This window comes from Corvus cornix, chromosome 1A (genome assembly GCF_000738735.6).
Source record: "Corvus cornix cornix isolate S_Up_H32 chromosome 1A, ASM73873v5, whole genome shotgun sequence".
Taxonomy (NCBI): Eukaryota; Metazoa; Chordata; class Aves; order Passeriformes; family Corvidae; genus Corvus; species Corvus cornix.
Window position 1 is genome coordinate 39848873 of NC_047057.1, and position 24499 is coordinate 39873371.

A 24499-nucleotide genomic window follows, 5' to 3' on the forward strand; every position below is an offset into this window, starting at 1 on the left:
GTTCTGTCTAGGCTCTGCTGCTAGCTTTGTACCTCTGTTACAGAGAAGAGCATAGACTAAAGACTCAGTGTAGACTAATGTATTGAGGTTATGTAAACTTAAACTACCGCGATAATTAAATGCTATCAGGAGAAAATATAGGAGGACAGTTGTTTAGTATCCATAAGGCTTAAATGTGTTACCCTTGGCAAAGTAAAAGAAAAGAATTGTTCATTTTAGAGATGTAGCTGTAAAACTTAGCACAAGAAAAGTGCTTTCTAAAGGGATTTGCCTTTTCTCTTTTTCTTGCCAGTGTCATACAATACCAGTCCTTCCTCAGCTGACACATTAGCTGTTTCCTCTCCTCTTCCATTTCTTTTGGAAAGAAAAAGGTTGGGCTGTTTTTCAACAATAGTAGGAAGATAAATTTTATAAGCAAATGACCCCCAAGAGAGTACTGATCGTGCTATATATATCTATTTTAGATGTCTCAGAAATCACAGAAATTTGGCAATTAAAAACCTGTTGTTTGAATATTCACAAAAGGCAGAGTTCTCCTGTGTAATTAGATACTTCTACTGTTATGTCTGTAATTCTCTATATGCATTTTTCGTGACTGGCATTTTCCTTGCCGTGTAGGAGGTACAAGGGAGCCAGCACAGAGCCACTAAGCACCCACATTTCTAGGGCTAATGGCTGGTTAGCAGAAAGTCTGCTGAGCAATGATACTCAGAATTCAAACTGGTTGAAGTTCCAAGTGCCAGAGGTGTTGGGCAAGAGTTCCAGTTTCAGACCCTTACAATATGCGTTGGAACCCGTATCCATCTCCTCGGCAGCAGCAGGTAGATGCTGCTATGAGAGCTTACACAGCAAAGGGCAAACCTGATAGCTGGCCAGAGCCATGAATGGAGGAGTGGCAACTACACTGACTGCGTTTGAAGAGCAGTCAGAAATACAAGATTAGTTCTACAACAAGGAGAAGGAAGACTGGGTGATTGTGTAACAAGCAGTCTTATTTACTGTAGTGAAGTTTGGGGACTAAAGGTGATGACGATCTGTAAGTGGCGAGGCATTTTTGGTTTGCTACCTAATTTGATATCATATCAGATAATCAGATACTGAGGTTTTGTCTTCATTTCTACTGTGATCTTTAATGCGCTATTGAAATTTTTGTAGGCACGCTATCTTTTCAACTGTGAAAGAATATTCCACGCTTCTGGTTATTTGTCATTCTTTGTCACTATGAATCATAAAAATCAAGTAGTCTCACACCTACATCAGCATTTATAATGCAAAGAATCTAGTGAAAAAAAATGCAACAGTATTTTAAACTGCAGTCTCTCTGAAGTTACTTTACTTGACTCTATATCAGCAGTTCAATTTTTCTGAGTACTAGTGATTGAAACTAGTATTGTCCATAGAGCTAGTATTTACTTTAAAATAATTAAATATGAAAAATGAATTATTTGTATTTCAGTAGGACTAGATTCAAGAAAAATGCATTTGTTTTTAGCACATTCACAGAAAGTAATCCTTTGAAATTCCTATACAATACAAAGAAAAACAAGCAAATTTTCCATGTATCTGTTTCCACACAGTTGGATGTCATTGCTTCTCCTATAAATAAACCAAAATAACAGGAGTAGCTGCTTATGAGTGTCTAAAGGTATTAACACTTTAAAGTGTGCAAGCTCATGTTATGTCACACCACTAATCTTTTAAAATGTCGTCTCCTCTGGCTTTTATACAATGTGTTTATAAAATGTTATGATAAAGAATAAACATATCAGCAATTTAATTCCTTGACTCTTAAAGGCTTTGGAGCGAGTTGCAGTTGGCCAAATGGTAAGTAATATTGTTTATTTTAGCCATTCTAAGATAAAATGTGTTTTCCCCCCTTGAATGTTCATAATCCGTGGCCTTTTATTGAACTTCTGCATATCTGGAATCTGAAATACTGGCCTACACTGTGTCAAATCCTGATAGATACCATGTGTCATCATGAAATTGCATTTTTATTGCTGTGGTTGTACTTAGTGAATCTGTTTTCTTTTGACAATTAAGAGTCTGAGAAAAAAAAAGCACAGCTTAAAATTTAAGGCATTAAACTACCCTTCCTAACATCCTTTGCTATCTTTCAGCTAATACATAAATTCAGTGCAGATGTCTTTCTGATATCCCTGGTTTGGATCACTCTATCCCAATGTTTTATCAACTAATGTAAAAATAGGCATTGTTATGACAAAAGCTTGAACCTGTTAGAAACATTATCATTCTCATTTTTAATCCCTGTATATTTTTTCCCTGTGAATATTTTGAATTATTGTTGTGCAAGTTATCCTTAAGGCATGGTGGGCACCAACTGTGCAGGTATTTAAAAGGGAAAGCTGAGAGACTTCTTTCCATATTCAGTAAGCCCACTGACCCCAGTAGTCTTTTTCTCTGAATTTTTAATTGTCAATCATGAACTATTTTTATGCAAACAGATTTTCCATAGACAAATATGTGAAATTTTCAGTATTTTTTTTTTACATTAGTACTTTCTGCATGGTTCATACTACAGTCTAAGCACAGATGATTCAGCTAGGGAATTGCTCCTTTTGTCTTTTAAACAACTTAGATAATTGTTATTTATTTTGCATATTAGAATTCGGATCGTGAACAGTGTGTTTTATGGTTATGTTAGAATCTAACTCAAAACCAGAATTTTAACTGGATGCAGGAACGTTAATAAATTATCCTCTTAAATCTGGTATGACTGATCATAAAGTATACAACTCAATAAATAGTGAAGGAAGCCAATACTGGTTTTGTTACTCTGATCTTAATTTCAGTGCCAATTTTAAATCCTTGCTGTTCTAAAATTTTTTGCAGCTGCCTACGGAATCATTGTTTTATCGAGCTGTTCTTCAGGTTATTATAGAAGAAATTTATGGTGTCACCAAAAGGTAGGAAGCTCTGAATTCACAGAATACCAACCAAAGGTTGATCTGATTCTCTTCCACTTCTGTGTTGTAGAGAAAGTAGGTTTTGGAAGGCAGAAGGATGTAGGAATCAGTCTCATCTGGTTGTATATACACATCAGTATTAAAATGCAAGATAGATTTGCTCATCCTAAATCCACATCACAAAAGTATTGCCCTTGCTTTACCTGTAGCTGAAATAGGCCCTCTTTGGTACTGGGTACATGGGTAAAGCACATCTTCACCTGAGGATACTCAGCAAATGCACTAAAACATTAATGCAGTCCTGGGCTGCCCTGTCATGCAGAGGTCCTTTGAGCTTTGATACTGCAGAAGGAAAAATACATTTTCATTTGTCCTGAGAAAAGCTGCTGACAGCTCAATGGCCATCATGGCTGTAAAGAGCTACTCACTGCCTGTGCCTACACTGGCAAGCGCTGCTTTCTTGTAGGAATGGGATTTGGAGAGCTGCTGCTGAGGACCTGACATCTGCATTATACTCCTTTGTGGTTGCAGATTTTATAATAAGATTATATCTTGTTCTGTGGGATGTATGCCTGTTAGCACTTGGAGCACATCCAGAAGCACACCTTCCAGTTTAATTTAGTTTGAAAATTACCCATTTTTTTGAGGTCTGATAATATTCCACAGTGTGAACCAAGGCATGAGAGGTGGGGAAAACCAGAAAATTCACTTCAGAAGTATACTCCTGATCTAAAATAAGTGTTAATGCAGATACCCTCAAAACTTTTGCTAGATGTAGTGTCAGCTTACCCATCAGAAGGTCAAATTCCTGAAAGAAGAAAGGCTTCTTTATTTTAAAATTGCATAAAATATCACACAAAAAGTCATGGCTGCTAAATTGTAAAGAGAAGAAAAAGTCTGAGGTAGACTTTTCATTTTTTGAAGGAAGTATAATTTGGAGGAAGTAATTAAGATGATGCTTTTGAAATTAATTCAATGGCTGCCTTGGGAAGACCTCTCTCACACCCATTGGTTTTTTTTTCTGAGCGTGGTGTTAAATGCCCATCTTCCTAGAAATGATGTAACAGCATAATCATTAACTGATTTTCAGACTGCATCAGCCTAAATGTTTAGGTGCATCTTAATATTAAGTATGACAACAGAAATTATTTTCAGTGAGTGAGGGACCTTGACAGCTAAGCAGAATTAGAATTGCCACTTGAGTGAAATCTTTCTGTTGACCTCAGATGTTAGTTCTAGATTTTAGGTAAGGAGATAGGTTTTTACTAAGAATAAAGAGGGGGAGAAGTTTTAAACTAAGATAACTTCTGTCCAGATTTTTACTGAGAGGGTGGGTGGAAAGTGTATTTCTTGTTAAGTAATTCAGTAGCTGAAAATTCTGTACCTGAAAATTTAACTCCTACACTGCACATCTGGAAGAGGAATAACATTAGACTCAGTTAAGAAAGTGAATTCAGACTAAAAAAATCTTTGTGTGTTGTTTCTCCAAGATATTTTAAACACAGAGAAGAGAACAAATACGAGTGGTCTTCTAGGATTCATTCTTCCTATATGTTTATTTAAGTTTTTGTGCACTATTTTAACGTATTTTTTGAAACAACCCACATTTTTGGCTGGCTTGAAATGCAAGCTGTTGAGTTGTGAACAGACAGAATTATGGCATCATTTAGTGAAATAAAAATTGCAAGGATAAGAACACAAGGTAGCAAGCAAAAGTGGCATTTGCTTAGTCCAGTGTTTGTGTTAAATAAATTACAGCCGCATTATAGTAGATTATGGAAGTATTATAGAAGTATAGAAGGAAGTCTCTGTCAATGGGAATAAGAATTTTGTCATTCATATAGGGAAATAAAAGTAGTGAAGAAATTAAAAAGAACCTTCAGCTATATCTCAAATTTTTAGGTAAAATAATAACCTTGTTATAACCATAATACAGTTGCTGTGTCTAGCAAGTATTAGCTAGATTGTTTTAAGTGGAAGGGGGAAAAAGGGAAGTTGTTATTACTAACTTGGCAGTAGTAGCCATCCAACTGATTTATTTCTCCTGTTCAAAATATCTGAATTTCTGTTGTTGGATGTATAAAAGCCTACACCTCGGTACTGTATTTGCAGTGATCGACATGTTGGAAAAACCTTCTCCAAATCATCCTCCTTCATAGATTATGTCAGAAGGTCTCTGAAAAAGCTGGAACTGGATGATTCAAAGGTGAGTCACTAATTAGAGACTATATGAAATTGTTATATCCTTATTAGTTCTTGAAGTCAGCAATACAATGCAATGTTTAAGCCATTGAGTTGATTTATGTTGTATATTGCTGTATGAATAATATATTTGAAGACCTAATGCCTTTAAATTAGTAAATGTTAAGGAAATATATTAAGATTTTAAATAACTTGGAGAAAAATAAAGTAAATATAAAGTAGAGATTTAAAATATTTTTGAGATTTTATTTATGTTCTTGAGTATCTTGTCTTAGTCCTACAACTGCTCAATTGGTCAACAGATGGCAACATAGCATTAGGCATGACTGTGTGAAGATCACAACCATGTTGTGAGAACAAGTTGTGCAAAAGAGACACTAGGGAGTACTAGACAGATTGCTAACAAATTAAGTACAATCAAAGGAAAAGCGGGAGTGGCAAGCATGTAAAATATTTAAGGTAAATGTTGTTGTAGTCTCTGGTAAAGTAATGTTTAAAACCTGTAGTCAAAATGTCAAATCACTTAAGATTTGCCAGGCACGTCAAAGCATGAACTAGGAGAAACAGGGAAAACCAAATAAGCAAGTAAATTCAAATGAAATTGGAATCATCCTGACAGTATTAAGAAAAGGACTTATGCCTGAAGTTTGCTGTATATTAAAAGGATTATATTTAATTCTGTAGTTAGCAAATCACATCTAAGAAATGTAGTTACCCGTTTGCTTTTCTGTATGAATAGGCATTATTCATGCATTCACTTCAGCTAGAAGTAAAATTATGTCTTTCTTTGTGTGTGTACAGTCACCTAAAAGCAATAGTGCATTGTTTGTGCAATAATTAGTTCACAAGATCATTGGTTAAATCTGCTGGTGCAGATTTGTCACTGTTTTCTTTAAAATCAGTGAGCATAGAAAGTTTGTGTCAAGAGGTCTGATTTTAGGTGTGTTGCCTTTTGCTAAAAAGGGTCTGGACAAATGCAAGTTGCCCTGAGACAAAGATGTCTGTCAACACTGCTTCAAGCTGCATGTTTATGTGGTTGCTAAAGACCTGAATCAAGTAAATGCTCACTATTGCTCATGTTCCTCCTCATTTTATGTGCAGCTGGCTGCATACTGAAGACTGGATTTTATGCTGAAGTAAACAATATTATTTTTTTATTTCCCAGCTATATTGAAATCTGCAGCAGCACAAAAACAGTTCTATTTTGATACTACTGGGAGGAAAGTTGTTACTGCTCGCTAAACAGCAGTTCTGAGCCTGCAGTTTTCATGGTGGAGTCAGCACTACATCTACACAATATTGGAGAATGTGTTAAATTCCTCTCTTCAGAAAAAAAAAAAAATACTTACATAGCTAGAACTGTGATGCAACCTAAACATTTGCTCTGAAAGACAACAAAAATCAAAGAGAAATTCATGCTGGGTTTGTTTTTCAGCTTTATTTAGAAATGAACAAAAGAGCAGCTGTACTGCATAGACCAAAAGTCTACTTTGTCTCTGGCAGTGGACAAAAACTGATGCCTTGGGAAGAATATAAGGTGGGAGTAAGCATATATGAAGCATACTTCCAGAATAATCCAAAGTGTCCTTGTCATTCACAAAAAAAAAAGGGAGGCAATCATTGTCTTAATACATAAATCTATTTAGGTTATATTAAAAAAGCAGCTAAAACTTAGTGGTACTGTGTAATGCAACCAGAGAACTATGAGAAAAAATCGTTTCCATATGGGTCTCTGTTTTACACATGCAAAGATATTTTCTAAAAAACAGAAGTCAAGAAACTGCAAGTCTCCAGTCTTTTACTAGGCTTATCAGAATATTAAAAATAATTTCATCTCTGTATGATAATAAAAGTACTGGAAGGGAAAATAGAGGGGTAAAGGCACTGTTTCCCTGCCAGGGTTTGGTAGTTTGTCATGTATGGTAAAATCTTGGATGCTTTTGATCACTGTAGCTGAATCTGTACTGTGGGATGTAAACATTCTTCCAAACTTAATGGTTCATGATAAGGATCACAGCTGCTTCCTTTATACACACCATTACCTCTGTTTCTGATCAAAAGGTAGCCCCTGGTGCAATCCAGTCATTTTCCAGTCTGGACAATTGTGGAGGCAGGATAAAGAGTGCAAGTATATAAAACACCTAACCTGCCCTGATACTCATTTTTTTAAGTGTGTGCCTTTTGCTAAATACTACACTGATGAAGACTCATCAGGTATAATTATCCAAATACTAAGGAATTTTGGGTACGGGTTTTAAATAAAGATTATTTCCTGAATCCTGCCAATAGCTCATGTGAAGAAACCCCTCTGCTTCTTTCCTTTGTGGAATAGATGTGAAGTCCTTTGCTTATGTGAAGCAAGAACCAGACTCTTTATAAAAACAGTCTTAATCAGAAATGAGTTAGAGTGAGACAACATAGTAAAATAGTTTTTCTACCAAAAAAAAAAAAGAAAAAAGCACATTTATCAATAACCATTCCTTGTTAACGGTTACTGTTCAAGGACTAAAGTTTCCAATGAAGTGAGCCAAAATAATTTCCTCTATTCATGGTGTTTCCTTTCAGTGTTGAAGAGCCTGTCAATTAAACATCATTAAACAGATGCAAATGAAATATTTTTTTCTGCCTTTTGGTACAGGACCATTCCCTTCACACATCTCTTTACCTCAGTAGTAAAAATGAGATATAAGCCATGACTACTGAATTTCTGACAAAACATCCTCATTTTGTGAGGGCAGAGAGAAGTCTTTTAGTGTGAGCATGTTGCTTCACAAGTGTGGCTATATTGCTTATAGCTTCAGAGTTAATGGAATTTCTTTGTGGGCCATGGACTTTAATGATTGTCTAGTTCCAACCCCCCTGCTGGGGGGCAGGGACACCTTTCCCTAGACCAGGTTGCTGAAAGCCCCCTCCAGCCTGGCTTTGAACGCTGCCAGGTATGGGGCATCCACAGCTTCTCTGGGCAACTTGTTCCAGTGTCTCACCACCCCTATAGTGAAGACTTTCTTCCTTACGTAATCTAAACCTATCCTCATTCATTTTAAAGGCATTCCCCCTTGTCCTATCACTACATGCCCTTGTAAAAAGTCCCTCTCCAGCTCTCTTATAGGTCCCCTTTAGCTAATGGAAGGTGCTTTAAGGCCTCCTCAGAGCCTTCACTTCTCCAGGCTGTGCAGCCCCAATGCTCTTAGCCTGTTGGCCAAAACTCTTTGAGTGCAGCCATTCTGCTGATTCCTTATCCACTGAGTGGTCTCCAGTTTAGAGAGGAGGATGTCAGGTGGGATAATGTGAAATGTTCTGCACAAGTCCAGGTAATGATGTCAGTTGCTCTTTCCTTATCTACCAATGCTGTAGCTCCCTCATAGAAGGCCACCGGATTTGAAGGCACAGTTTGCCATTAATGAAGCCATGTTACCTCTTTATTTTCTATGTGCCTTAGCACAGTTTCCAGGAGGACCTGATCCATGATCTTGTCAGGCATCAAAGTGAGACTGACTGACCTGTAGATCCCCAGTCTTTCACTTTTTCCCTTTTTAAAAGTGAGTTATGGGTTATGTTCCCCTTTTTCCGTGGGAACTTCACTAGGCTGACATGACTTCTCAAATACACTGGATTGTGGCTTAGCAGCTTCATCTGCCAGTTCCCTCAGGACCTACAGACACGTCTCATCAGGTCCTACGGACTTGTGTGTCTTCAAGCTCCTAAGATGTTTTTGAGCCTGATCTTCTTGTACAGTGAGCAGTTCTTCATTTAATCAGTCCCTGCCTTTGTCTTCTGCAGCTCAGGTGGTGGGGCTGAAACACTTGCTGGTAAAGATTCAATCAAAGAAGTTGTTGAGTATCTCAACATTCTCTGTAAGCTGTGTAAGCAGTCATCTGTTCTGGAGAGGGCACCCATGTAGCCAGTGTACCTACAGAAGCTTTTCTTGTTGCTCTTGATGTCAGTCAAGTTTAGTTCTGTCAGAGCTTTATCTTTCCTAACCTGATCCCTGGATACTTGGACAATATCTCTGTATTCCTCCCTGGCTACCTGTCCTTGCTTTCACTCTTGGTAGTCTTCCTTCTTCTTGTTTGATTTGGCCAGGAGATCATTGTTCATCCATGCCGATCTCATGGTATTTTTTCCTGACTTCCTCTTTAAGCTTGGAGAAGGTAACCCTTGAGTATTAACCAGCCTGCATGGGCCCCTTTTCCCTCCAGGGCTTTATGCCGTAGTACTCTGTCAAACTGATCCCAGGAGTCTGCTCTCCTGAAGTCCAGGGTAATGAGCTTGCTGTGTGCTCTCCTCGCTGCCCCAAGGACCTTGAATTCCACCATTTAATGGTCACTGCAGCCCAGGCTGCCCGTGGGCTTCGCATTCCCCATGAGGCCTTCCTTGGTGGTGAGAATAAAATCCAGCATTGGCTCCTCTATCTCATGGAAAGGAAGTTCTCATCAGTGCATTCCAGGAACCTGCTGGGTTGCTTATGCCCTGCTGTGCTGTCCCTCCAACAGATACTGGTGTGGCTGAAGGGCCCCATGAGGAACCAGGGCTTGTGAATGTGCAGCTGCTCCTTTCTGCTTGCACAGGGCTGCAGTAACTGGTCTGGATACATACCAAAGCAGTATTTATTCCTGATAGACTCTGTGTTGTACAGATAGAGCATTAAGGGTCACATAGTTTTTGGAGAAATTCCTTCTATCAGAAGATTTTTCCCTTTTATTCACCATTTTGCCTAACTTAATATGAGTGGGGGACCCTCTTTTGGGAGAATGGAGCATTCATCCTGTACTCTCTCCTAGGGTAGCTAGCCCTTCTGATACTTGTTAGCCTTTTTGCTTTCAAGCAGCGAGAGCAATTCCTTCCTCTTCAGCTCGGAACATGTTTCATCTGTTTGTAGCTGCTTTAAAAATGCATTTAAAATTAAGCCTCTTTATTAACACCTTTGCTTGCTGCTTAAGGCAATAAGTGCTACAAACAGCAAAAGTCCTCATGTAAGTGTCCATGTATTTCTAGAGCTTTTAGGAAAGAAAACTCAAAAGTCTTTAGGTTTCCTGATGTCCTGTTCTTACTGGGGTAGATTAGCAAAAGACCTTTCATAGGGCCTAGCTTAAGGTGATTAAATGGAGAAAGTGCTTACAAAGCCAAGGCCTGGATGTGTCTGACAGACTTTGGGATCTGTTGACTCGGTGCTTTTGCAAACTCCAGGCTATTTAATTTTGAGTGTTAAAGCTGGTAGACAATACTGAAATCAGAATTTGTGCAAAAATACTTCTTTTTTCTTCACTAATTGCTTATTTTTTGTCAGACAAGTTTGGATTTTTTAGTTTTGATAAGTGGAGATGGATTTCTCTTAGCTTACCATAGACTGTCCTTGACTTGTAAATTCTCCTCAGCAGTGACTAGTGGCATATCATAAAATGCAGTTTGCAAATGAAGGGAGATAACATGAAGCTTACTGTGTGGCTTAATTTTGCTCTTGTTTTATAAAGTCTTGAAAAGCCACTCACTTAAGACTGGGAAACTGTCAGTAGTGGAATTGTGTAATACATTAACACATGAACTAACCTGAATATATGCAACTGTACTGAGAATTAAAAAGAATTTTTGCAGAAATTGGGGAAGAGAGGGACTTCTAGCCTGAGATTTCTTATGACCTTAATGTCTACCCCACAGCCAATGTCAGTGTGTATATCTTGAAATGACAGTGACTATCTGAAACTGGTTGGTCTTTACTAAGAATATTTATAATTTTGATACTTTTTATTGTGTTCAGCCATAGGGTAAACAATGCCAAAGCCAAAACAATGCTCTCCACTTTCTCCTGAATCTTAAACCAGCAATTAACTGAGACTAAGCAGTCAAAAAATGAAGGTACTACATGGACTTACACACAATGCATTTTACAATTGCTGAAGAGTTGACTCTCTTCACTGTTTTCTTGGACGGAAGGAATTTCAGCTCACAGATTTCCTGTTTCCTTTGTTAGTTAGGGAGGTACTAAATGGCAGCTCAGGTAATACTTGCATAGCACTCTATAAAGTGTAAGCACATAATGCTGTTTTTAAGCATAACTGTTTTTCAAATAGACAAAATACTATCCCAATTATGGTACTGTAGCAATTTACTCTGACAAGGAGTCTTAAGAGATTTGTATCTCAGTTAGGTATAATTATAAATAATATAGATCACATTCATTTGAAATGCATTTTAAATGAAGTTCTAAATAAACTTAAGTCTCTCGGTAATTTCATTATCTGTTTTACATTATTTTACAGTATATTACATTACAGTATTTTTAACTACCTTAGTTACGGAAAAGTTGTAAAATTTCCCGTAAGGTATGTTCTCCCAAGTGTTTTGAACTGATCTAAGGCACTGCTCTGCTAGAAGGATTGCCTTACAGTTTTCTTGTACTCTCGTTAGTGTTCCTGACAGTGCTGGTACAGGAAGAGAGGAAACATGGAATTCTCTAGTCAGTGCAGGAAGAAGCAGTCCCTTTGAGGCAGCAAGGAGAAACTGCATCTGACAGACTGTGGAATAGCATCCTTAGGCTGTCTCTTCTCTGGAGGGCACGTGAAGCATTGGACAGTAAAAGAGACTTTCATTCTCTTTAGTCTAGAGAAGGATACAGCTCTGAAAAAATGCTCTCTGAAGAAATGTGAAGTGTGGTGTCACTAATTGTCCCACACCTTGTGCCTGAGCATTTTCCTTTCAGCCTGTGCTCTTATCAGCATGCCTGTGGGGCTGCAGTCCAAGCTGGGTGTGCTCAGGTGTGTGATATCTCACATGCTCTTAGGGCTCTGTGACAGTCTCACCTTGTTCACAACAGATCAGTTAGTCCTGTGGCTCATCTTCAGTGCCACCTCCAGCATACGGTATATATGGTATAAATGGTATAAATGGTATACCTACATGGTATAGTTACAATTAGGTCACTGGAGACCTTGCTAGGTCCTCTCAGTTGTTTCAGCTATTTGAGTGACCACGTCAATCCACAAAGAAATCAGTTTAAAAGAAAGCTTGCACCACCATCACAATGCAAAGAGACGAGGCCCTTTTGTTCACAACCTGATAAAGACCAGGAGACACTGTAGCTGTATCAGGGAAGAAATACTGGCCAAAATGAAAGGAAGGTCACTCAAGTGTCAGTAACATAAGCTGGATTTTTGAGTGCAGAGTCATTATTAAGACAAATGCATGTATTTGAGTTTCTTCATGTTCATAGTATCAACATCATAATGTAAGAAAAAAGTTCAGTGCATATATATGAAGAATTTTTTTGGGGTACACAAATGAGTGACAATGCAGAGAACAGTTGCATGGACAACTTCAATGGCTGAATAGGGCTTGCATTGCATATGGAAGTACAATTCTTCTTCAAAAAGGCAAAGAGTAAACTACTCCTAGTTCACCTTGGAAGGAGAGCTGAAGGTTGTGTTGGGTACTAAAGGCAGGTGGAAAGCCATTGCAGTTTCAGACAAAGCCAGTGTTACCTGAGTTTTGTTTGTCTTCCTATAAACTGTGGCAAACTACCAGTTACCCTTTTCATGCCCTTCTCTACCAATGCTTTTCAAAGGACACTTTCTCTCTTTTCCAGCTGAGCTGTTGCATTGAATTGGTTCACTCACCAAACTTTTGTCTCAGGCACACTGTGGAGTAGCACCGAGTCTATCCATGACAGCAGGACGCATTCAGTCAGAATTTATAACAGGCAGGGAAGGAGTAGAAAAGCACATACTTGAGTATGGCAGTGTCCAAGAGACATTTTTGACCCACTTTTTATTTGCCAAACATTTCACAGCTTGTTTTCTTTTAATTTGAATGCTTCATCTTGAAAAATGGGGAACATAAAGGAAGCAAAAGCAGAAAGGCTTCAAGATCACATTTTTTCAAATATAGATCTTTGTATTTTAATTCCAAATAGCCTGTAATATCTAAAATCCATTATACTAAAACCCTATTAATACTCAGTTGAAATGAAAAGCTTATAGGGCAGAGGTTAAATAAACTCTTTTGTTTATTTCATGACTGATATATTTTAGTTAGTTTGACTGTTTAGAGGGGAAGAGAAAAACAAAAAGAACTCTTAAAATATTTGCACAGCTTCACAGAAAATAAAATAGCAATAAGACCCAAAAAAATTCTTGTTAGTCCACATTAGTACTGCCAGATCAGCTACGCAGCCTTGCCTTTGCAGTTGGGAAAAAGTACTTTCTAAATTAAAAAAATATGACTGAAATACTACAAAAGGTTTTGTAATCTCCTCTTGTTTTAAAGCAGAATTGGAATTACGCATCATTCCTGAAAATAATATTTGCAAGATTTTCTAAAAGCTTCCTGTGATGGAGACTGACAACCTTGCCAGTCCTTAATTTACCTCTAAGAGAAAATGTTTCTTCAAGTTTTTGGCTGAATTTTTTTCTTTTTTTTTTCTTTTAATTCAAGCCCATTGGTTCTCACCCTATCCACTGCAGACACAGTGAGCAAACTGTTCCCTACTTCTTGGTGATAGCCTTGTAAAAGCTGTTATTATGCCCACTCTCAATTTTGTCTCATTTAGCCTGATCAGTTCCAGTTTTCTGAGTCTTTCTTCATAGGTCATGTTTTCTAGATCATTGATCTCTTTCAGGGCTTTTTCAGACAGTTCATTTCTTTCTTTGAAATCTGATGCCCAAAAATGGATGCAGTATTCCAGCTAGAGCTTTTCCACTGCCAGAGTTGAAGGATTACTTCCTGTACTTTGCAGGCTGCTCTCCCATACATGTCACAGAATGGTGGTTGCTTTTTTTTGCAGTAGCACAACTGTGACTCTCACTCAGCTTATGATCTGCTCTATCTTCCAGACTGTCATCTGGTGCTCCCCATCCTGAACAGCTGATTATTTCTGCCTGAGCCTAGGCCCTTCTGCTTTTCTGTACAGCGTTTCAAACTTCTTCTCTAAGCAATGCTCCAGTTTCTGAGTTATTTTAAGTTCTGGCAATGCCTGCATGTTGCACATTTGCAGACTTAGCTAATGTGTTTTCTGTTCTATTGTCTGAATTCTTAATGAAAATGCTGCATTCCATGATGGACCTCCAGCCATCAGGTCCTTCCGGTTGCTCAGAGGCTCATTAGGAACCACTCTCTGGTTATGGTCATTCAGACAGTTTTCACTCACTTTGTAGCACTTTAATCTGAAGCTTGTTTCCTAAATTTGCTTATAAAATTATTATGGGAAATGTTATCAAAAGTCTTTTTGAAATCAAAATATATGAGAACCAGTTCTTTTTCTCTGTCATGAATCCTTTTACCCTCCTTACAAGTGAAGTAGACTGACTTGTGATTTATTCTTCATGAATTCATGTTGATTATTACTCATTTGCTTATCTTTCAGTGGTTTTAAATTCTTTATTTGTTCAATTTTTTCAGTGCATTGAATCTGAACTGTCTGCTCTGTAATAGGACATATATCTGCTATCTGTCTGACATACTATGAGAACTTCTCAGTGACAATGAGTAATAGTTCTGAGGTCACTTCAGTCCCTTCCTGGCTGTCCCAGGATAAAGTTTATAATACACACCTGATTTGAAAACTTACGTATTTTTTTAATGTTTCCTGGGTTTTTTTCCTATTTTAGGCAAAGATTTTACTTCTTTGCAACTGGATTAGCCACATGCTCTCAGATGATTCTTCTGATAAAAGTGTGCAAAAATGTATTAAGCATTTCAACTTTCCTAGTGTTTTGTCAGAGAGTTGTAGAATCATTTAGGCTGAAAAAGACTTTTAAGAGCAGCAATTTCAATAGTTAACTTAGCACTGCAAGTCCACCACTAAACCATGTCCCTCAGTGCCACATCTACACAGCTGTCAGAGCTGTTACTTTTCTGCTAAGTTTGGATTTGCTCATTCCATAGCCACAACAGAAAAGCCATACTGCAAAGCTCCCAGTACTGCAGAAGTGCGTCAGGCCCTTTCAGCTCTGCTCTTCCCAGCAGCCTCCATCACCAATAATGCTGCAGACCTACTTCCCACTCCTTTGGCATGTTCCTTACGTGGCCAGCTCAAGTGTCTTGTTCAGTGTCCAGGACTGTGGTCAGCAGAGCAGACACATCGTGACTTTCAGATGTGGTGAGATGTGGTGGTCTGGCTGCCCTATAGAGAACACACTTTGTGTAGAGCAGTCATGGTCACAGCTGCAGCACCTGCTGTGCTGCACTGGCCAGCAAGGGCTGAAAAGGCTTAGTCAAGTTTCTGAACTGCCTTTGTATCAAATTCAGCCCCAAATCACAGCATTTACAGTCATGGTGGCAGTGCTGGCAATCTCACATTGGGTGATTGGGAAGAGAGGGAACATGCAGTAGTTCAAATAGAAAAAGTTTTACTTTAAAGATGGGTAATTTTAGGCACAGGGAAACAAAGCATTATTTCCAGAATCCAATAGTAGGTTTTGGAATGTGAAATACCGTCCATTTTGCTCTCACACCAGAGTTTAATTCTCAGCTATTTAAATAAATTTCTTGGGTGTGGGAGTGAGGACCGGATAAGATACATGGAAAGGAAATGAGAATGTTATCTCCACTTTACTGTGTAATTCTCATTTAAGAATGGCTGGAGCTTTCTGAATAATGGATATATCTCAGTATTTCATGTCAGTGGAAAATGCTGTCTGCAAAACAGTTCTTGTAAATTAGAACTGAGAAACTGCTATTGGAAAATTATTATAAATATTAGCAAAGTGCTAATTTCAAAAACAAAACATGGATTTCATTTTGTAGTGTGATTCTCAATTCTGAAGTTCTCTTGAAAAAGTAACTGGAATAACTCTGATATCCTTTTTTTTAATCCCTTGCAGCTCCCAGACAGCTGTATCATGGATTACTATGAAAAGTACAAGCACAGAATGAATGAGCTTGAAGCATTTAATATGGTAAAAGTTATAGGATTAATACTATTACCTTGTATATATGTGCTAGTCTAGAACAAAGCCCTGTTAAGTTTTATGTGGAGGTGGACTGTCTTACACTGTGGTATGCAATCAAAAAAACAAAGCCATTCCCCCTTCCATACTTTGGAGCATATCCTATTCCAAAACTATATTAGGTGTAAGTAAAGTAATAAAGTGAACACATGGAAGATTCTTTTTCAAGAGGGACTATTGCACTGGAAAATGGAATGTCAGTCTCCTTTTAAACCTAGACTGGTCTCCATGCAGTTATTTCATAAAAAACTCTTTTTATTAAAATTCATTATTTCCCTCTTTAAAATTGGTCTGCTACATTTAATATTATTTTCTTGTTGGACAGTGTCTGAAAACCAACCAAATAACATTGTTCCCTGACTTTATGGCATTCCGTGTATTTTTGATCTTTAATATAACCGGCTTTGAAGATGTCCATCCCATAGGGAAAATTAGCAAGGTGACATTTGTACAACAAAACCCCTAAAAAATGATTGACCTTCGTGGAATTGTTTTGAGGAAATGTAGCCATTTGGAAGTGTATTGCCTGTCTTTCCCAAAAGGATTATAGTATCTAATCTTTCTTTCAGTTGAAGGTTGTTCTGGCTCCTTGCATAGAAGTTTTGATACTTCTGGATCGTCTTTGCTACCTCAAGGAGCAGGTATTTTTGCATTCTCTTTTATAATACCTAAAGGTTACATCACTGAAATGAAGCTATTTCAGTCAATTTATTACTGTGCAGACAAAAAGTCTCTGTTGCAGAATTATTATTCTCATCATATTTGCAAAAGTATAAGCATTCATTCCATTTAGTATAAACATATGCCCAACAGATGTTTTTGTTTTCAGCAAAGCAGCAACAGTAAAGTTTATGCTCTTTTAATTGTACGGTAATTACTAGTCAATAGACAATAAAAAATAAATTAATCAAATGTGCAACAAATCTCATTTTATACAACATAATGAGATATTTAATAATTAAAAAAAAATTTGGAAATGCTAAACAAACATTGTGCTGTTAATACTCAAACTTCCCATGAATGTGCTTTGGAACATATAATTCAATAAATTTTGAATTAGATCCAAAACGTTTATGATTTTCTTTTACTGTTTCTTAATTAAGATCAATGATGAGAGAGGGTGCACTTTTTCCAAGTGTATGGGTCAGCTGAGGTATATTTGACTAACATACAGCCTGGATAAATATTTTACAAGTATAGATCTGGGATATAATAAGCAAATGCTACTACATTTACTCCATGAAGACTTCCGTTACACTGCTTCTTCTAACACTAATTTTGAGCTTGGCCTGGTTAGCTCGAAAGCAGTGGTAATACTTTTTCTGAACGAGTAAACATCTTTCACACAAATAATAATTTGCTAGGAGGAAGTGGTAGCATCTTCCAGCTTCTGCTCTGGGCCATGGTCAAAATAAAATGTTAAAATAAAGTTCAAACTCAATTCATGTGAATAGCTGTGTTTTTCCACCATAAACCTTTCATTTTAACAGCTCCATTTTATCATAAGTGAAAACTCACTTTATTCTTTGTCACGGTGCACTTGGAACAACTGAGTTGTAGTAAACGTATGCTTTTGTTTTAACTGGTATTTTTACAGAGAGGCAATTTGAAATATTTAAATAATGATGTATTTTCCCAAATGCCAACCAGTTAAAAATTGCATAGAGATCTGTATGATTTCCAAGATGGGAGATCAAACTTGCTGTATGTAATACTGCTTCACCTTTTCTAAATGTAATATATGCATGAATTTAATCTTGTACTGATTGATCTGCAAAATGTGTTTAGGAAGAAAAATAGGAATTATAAAAGCCAAATGCAACGTGATGACCAGATCCAGCTGGCCTGATTCATTCGAAAAGTCAGTTAATTAGCTTCAGTAGTAGAATGTGCAATATAAAATGAGTATGACATGATCCTTAATTTCTTTGCTCTAGTTCAACCAAAAAGCAAAGCTTTATTGGTGAAGGGGGTCGGAAGCTATCATTTATTAGCACCAGAAATAATTTAATGACTTTAAAATACATCCTGTTATGGGTGTCCTTTTTTTCACAGCAAACTTTCCCTGATTTTCTTATAAGTGGTTTTCCTGCTTTGCACTAGGATAATTATTTTTAGTTTCAATTTTTTATTTAGAAATGTGGACCTATTAGCATATCTTAGCTTATAAGTCAAACACATTTTTATGCACTTTAATTATATATCATTTTCAGGAAAACATTGCCTGGTCTGGACTTGTGAAGTTATTTGATCCTGTGAAGTCCCCCAGATGCTATGCAGTTATTGCTCTGAAGAACCAGTCATGTTCTTAAGTGGAAGCAAATTGCAGAGAGATTGGAAATTCTGAACTGATACTGCTGTTTCCTCCCTTTTATTGTTATTTTTAATTGATTCCTCAAGTACAATGTTTGCTTTTCAGATGCAAAAGAAAAAAGTGCAATGCTTTTTTGAATCTTCAGAAATACATATCTCCTTTATAAATATGATTTCTTCCTTATGTCAGTTACTAAACAATGTTGAACATCTGACTTTATTATAAATGTTACAGCCCATACTATATGATTATTATTTAAAATAACATTATGTTTCTTCTTTTTAAGGTATTATGCTTGTGTATCAATATCCTTTCTCTTGATACTTCTAATCTCAAGATAACATTCTCAATTTTTACCAGTGCCTGGTATCAGCAGTCTCAGACTAGGCTCATCTTTCTTCTTTTCTGGATTCACATGGTGCAGAGTATAAACAGAAAAATAACCTGCACTGTAGACAAGAGGCTCACAAACTAAATAGGATCTTTGTACTTCCTCTTCTTAGGTCATCAGGACCAGCTTATTTATAGAGCAGTGTAGAAAAGCCTAAGTAGCGACTACCTGCAAAGGACAGTTTTATATTAACCCCTTCTTCCTTCAGGCATTTTCTTGGCATGCACTTGTTTGCCTGTCACTGTGAAAGAAAAAATGTGTGCTTTAATCCAGTGGGAGATTTCCCAGTGCTTAAGAATCAGCTGCCCTGCTGGGGTTCACTCTGTAATCCTTGGGTTGTACTGGAAAGCCCTTATCTGGCTCAACTCTGTTGGGTGTAAATACTTGGGTACCCAAATGAATTGAAACTTCCTAGGCAGTTTCTTGTTAGCTGTGCTGCATTCATGAGTGAGAAATTTATTTGTTGATGCATTTATCTCAATGGGTTGCCTAATTAAGCTTGCAGATTTTCCATCAATTAAAAAAAAGAGAAAAGTTTCTTTTCTAAGTCCTAGTGCTTTTATTAGAATTTTTCAGCATATGTAAAATATAATTAACTCCTAGTGCCCAGAAAAAAGGACAACAAATAAATTACAGTATTAAAGAAATAGAAAAGGGGGAGAAAGAAGAAAAGAGGAGAACACACATGGAAGATGAGAATAACAAAAAATATTTTTATATTAACTGTAGAATAGCAGTAATTTATACTGAGTGAGACTGAGACATGAGTAGGAATGGATCTTACTCTGTTGCAGCTTGCAAAATATAATGAGAGCTTGTGAACATGGCCACTCAAGAAAAGAGACATAAGGTACTTTTCTAACAAGTCACATCTTTCTTGATGTATTCACTTGGAAGAAATATTTTGGTTTTATGTCTGTCAAAGGTCGCTGCTATCTGTTTTAGAACTCCAGTCCTTATTAGCTCCATGGTTCCATTATGAGCTTCTGATATTTGTTTGGTCTGAATATATTCAATCCTTAGAGCTGCTGAACATCTTCAGTGCCCAAGGAAATTAACAGAAGCTGCAGGTGTGGAGCAGTAGAGCTAAGAGAAAAATGAGGCCTTCCATATATGCCACCTTTTTTTATACAGACGGTACTGAGGAAACTAACAAGCTGCTGAATTCTTTTCCCAGGAGAGGAATCAAAAGAAAGAAAATCCTTTCCTAACCTCTAAGCATCTGGAAGGAAAAAACCAATAATACCTGATACAAAAAGGCAATCTAAAGTACATGACATTAAAAAGAAAAAAGGTGAACAAAAATCCTAGGAAAATAGGTTTTATTACATTATGTTCTGCTAAGACATGATGACTAATTGTTAGTGAAGTGTTAGAGTCATCCCTGTCTTATGTGCTGTTGAAAAAATGTACTGGGGGAAGAAATTGCCTTTTTTTTGTTATGAATTGGTTCTTCTGCTTTTTCAGACCAAATTCTAAAAACTAGGCATATATGATGTTTAAACAAAGAAAGCACAATTTCCCACTGAAAATAAGGGCTTAAAAGTACCCAAAAATACTCATTTGAGCAAGCCCCGTCTCATTTAATCTGAACACAGTTGAAATTGCAAAGGGTATACAGACTAGTGTTAATTTTATGTGATATGTGTGTAATGCTAGATAAATTCAAAGTTAAATTTTTATTACTATCTTAGGAGAACATTTGCAACAGTTTAGAAAAGCAAGCACATCTCTAGGATTAGCACAAATGCTTGTCTGGTGTTTTAAAAAGGTTTGAATAAATTTGCATTCCCTCCCCCAGCAACTTCTCAGGCTCTTTCAGTACTTTTCATGCACTTTGTAGTCTCTGCAGGCAAAAACAGAGGCGATGTGCTTCTTAGAATAATAACTATCAAGAGGTTTATAAGATGAGTTTGGATTCAAGCAAAGTCAGTTGCTGTCTGCTCTCAAAGCTGTTTCAAAGCTTTGGATGCCTGAATGCCTATGAGTTATTGTTTACACAATGGAAAAATCCCCGACAGTAATCAAGATGAATAAAACCACTTTTCTTCGTGGTTATTGCCAGAAGTTCTCCCATAAAGTAAACTGTATCCTAAATATGATGAAGTCTTTTGATAGGAAAGAATCTCCATTTTCTTTCAGTGTGACAGACCACTATCTATCTTGTTGTGCTCCCTAAGGAACCTACTTTCCATCAGGTGTTTGCCTGATTCTGTTTGTGGCACAGCTATGCATTCTCTAACAGATTCAGAGTGTTTTATTTATCTTTCTTAGGGTTGAAACCTTTTCTTCGATGGAGGAATAAGAGTATATGCAGGGTATGTGTGCAACCTTAATATTCAAGAGATCATTGTAGCCCTAAAATCTCCAAGCCTGCTTTTGTGACAAACTTTGATTCTGCAGGTTGAGTGGGGTTCCTCAGGGGCTGGTGTTGGGGCTGGTGCTGTTGAACGTCTTTGTTGGAGACATGGGCAGTGGGATTGAGTGCACCCTCAGCAAGTTTGCAGATGACACCAAGCTGTGTGGTGTGGTCAATGTGCTGGAGGGAAGGGATGCCATCCAGAGGGATCTTGACAGGCTTGAGAGATGGGCCCATAAGAACTTCATGAAGTTGAACAAGGCCAAGTGCATGGTCCTGTGCCTGTTTTGGGGCAATCCCAAGCACAAGCACAGGCTGGGCAGGGAATGGATTGAGATGAGTCCTGGGGAGAAGACAAGGGGGGAATGGTCAAGCTGAAGGAGGGTAGGTTTAGATTAGATGTTAGGAAAAGATAGTGAGGCACTGGAACAGGTTGCCAGAGAGGTTGTGGACTTCTCATCCCAGGGAGTGTTGAAGCCCAGGTTGGATAGGGCTCTAAGACCTAGTCTAGTACAGAGTGTCCCTGTCCATGGCAGGAGGGTTGGAACTAGATGATCTTTAAGGTCCTTTCCAACCCACACCATTCTATGATTCTGTGTTTCTAGGTCTGATTTTGTGACTTACCACACCACAAAAAAAATCGGTGCTGTTTTAGTTTCTGGGATTTTAGTTTCAAGGGTTTTTTCTGATTGAATATTAGGTATATTTTATGGTAAATTATCTTCTTCATTGACATTATTCATTACTGTTAAAGTGCTTAATATCTGCTCAGAGTTAACATGCTTTTGCTATGCCTTGATGCAGTTAAAATCTTGAGACTCTATGTCCCGTGATGGCATAAAATCTGCACAGGGGAAGCATGCTAAATGTATTTGGCTTTGTGGCAGCTGTATGTCTTTTTGATGACTGGAGTACTTATTGGCTTATATTTCCTTTTTTCTAAAAACTATCCTAAGTGTGTCATTATATTGTCAGAGATCACTGGTACTAAGGGCAAGTGGTAGAATAGGACCAGCACGAAGAAAATTTTCCCTGCTTCCCTTCCCCTGGAGCAGGCAAAGTGGCATGGTGGCAGCCATGTGTGAACTAGCCAACTTAGTGTGGCACTTCAGACTTCCCTTTCTCGGGGAAGTAACCAAATACCAACCTCTGTTAGCATCTTTAAATCTCTTTATCCCATGTGTCTTATCATTCTCACTCATACCTGTTCTCCTTCTTGTTGATGTATAGTCTAGTGCACTGAAAAAAGGGGAATTCATGCTGGGCTGTGGGCCATGAAGGATTTTCAGTATTCATAACTAAATCAGAACTGAGGTATAGTTTTCCAGACACTTAAACACCTGACCCTTAGAACTGTGACTTTAGCTCCCTCAGTTTCTGAAGTCCATTCAAATTTTGGGTTCCAAAATCCTGCCAGATGGGAGCATGGCCTGATTCTCTGGGAATCCAGCTGCAGTTCTCTCACCATCTGAAATAACCAACTCAGATTGGTGGGTTTATATTCTGTATCTCCAGGCAACTGCTGAATAAGTTGGTTTCTTTGAATTTGCTTATCCCTGCTTGTTATCTCTGTCAATGTTGTATTTCAGTGTGCTCTGAGATAAAGAGTAAAATCCTTCTGAGATGGATGCCTCAGAGAAGCTACACCACAGTTCTTCTTGTTGCTTTCTCCCTTAAATTAATTCCTGGTGATCAGAAAGATTAGTAAGCACCAGACATCCTGAGAAGCATAGGCAATTAAAAATTACCGTGCACAAGATCTTCTCTTCACGAGTCTTTCAGTTCAAGAGCTCTGAGGCATTTTCTTCACAGGAATTCCAGAGCACATTATCATTAAACTCAGACATCTAAGGAAACCCACCAAAACAATGAAAATTGGCCTCAAACTGTTAAACCATGCTGTTGTACACCAATCTTCCCAGTATAAACCTACATTCTCTTCAAGGCTGTCTGCAATGTCTGTATCAAACTGGAAAGAAATAGGCACTTGTCTCACATTGACAGTGATGCCGTTCATGAAATCAGCAAGAGAATGACATTCTACTCTCTGCTTTATGCTAAAAGGCAACAGAACCCTCAGAATGGGTATGCCCAACATTCAAAGATTTCTCCTGATACCATTATTGAAATCCTTTTAACAGATTTCTTCAGTCAGTTCAGTCTGTTACTTACTTCAGTCACTACTGACTATCATCAATAGGTCTACAACATCCTGTGATTTATATTCTATAGGTGGACCTTTCTCATAATATACTTGTCCAAACAGTAAATTACTTCAACTAATTGCTGGGAGTGGTAGCTACTCCTAGGTTTATTTATGGATTTTATAGTAAGTTTAAGTTGTTTTATCCAAGTGGAATCCTATTATACACTATAATTTTCTCAGAAATGTGCATTTGAAGTACGTGAGAAAATGGTTTATAGATTACCAATTAAATGTTAAAAGAAATTGAAATGGTACTGTGTGAGTTCTTGGGTAGGAAAGCACAGTGTATGTCAGGTTACATCATGAGGTGCACTGTTGGCCAGAATTGGATAATTCACAAATGCAAAACACATAGACAGGATTACATGGAGAAAATATCTCAGAGATTTGCAGTTACTATAAAATGTATTGTTGTTCTTTATAAACTGTAAGAAGAAATGTAATTATGTTATTTAATTGGAATACAGGAAAGCTGAAACTTTCAGTAAGTAAAGAGGAGAGTCACATTTTAAACTTGCCTTACAATTTAGGAACTAGCTGCAAAAGTGACAATGTCTTTTTAGGGCAACCATCTGAAATACTGTTCACCCCAGGAAATCAAGCTGTTTTCTACACAACATTTATTTTGTACCTGTTCTATAATCCAAGTCTATGCTTGGTTTTGTGGGCTTTTTGTGTAATAGTTGATTATTAAATTATCTCTTTTCAGTTTTTGCAATTACAGTCACAGTGGTTATGTGTAATAAGCAAGGACTTTCGATTTCTTCGTGGAGCTAACACATGCTAACAAGATACAATTGTTTAATATCTTTGTTTAAGATTAACAAAGACGGTCCAAAAGCAAAATATTACTTCTAAATTTAGGTACAGTTTATCTGTGGATTAAAAAATTCTGCATGTGAAACCTGTGAAACTCTTTGAGTTTTCATTACAAAATTCTCAGATTTATGTAAGTCTCTTTCTCTTTGCATCTGTACCAGTATAACTTATTCATGTAGATAAAGATGTTGTCAGGGTAGCTGGTATTGGGTTTCGGATGGAATTTATCAGGAAAATCAAGATGCAGTAAATCTACTGAGCCAACAAATCAAATTGTTAGACTGAAGCTGAGATGGCCTTAACACACTGTCAACTCTTTCATGACTCACTGATGAAAAGAG

The 24499-nt window shown here is 37.4% G+C and overlaps 1 protein-coding gene across 1 annotated transcript in view; it reads left to right on the forward strand.

The window, feature by feature from the left end:
- Nucleotides 1-24243, forward strand: part of METTL25 (methyltransferase like 25) — a 51999-nt gene extending 27756 nt beyond the window's left edge. The window contains 7 exon segments of the mRNA XM_020584704.2: nucleotides 1795-1824; nucleotides 2854-2927; nucleotides 5040-5133; nucleotides 6565-6666; nucleotides 15944-16018; nucleotides 16639-16710; nucleotides 18283-24243. Coding sequence (XP_020440293.2) covers nucleotides 1795-1824; nucleotides 2854-2927; nucleotides 5040-5133; nucleotides 6565-6666; nucleotides 15944-16018; nucleotides 16639-16710; nucleotides 18283-18381 — 546 coding nt within the window. The 3' untranslated portion in view covers nucleotides 18382-24243.
- The last annotated feature ends 256 nt before the right edge of the window (nucleotides 24244-24499 follow it).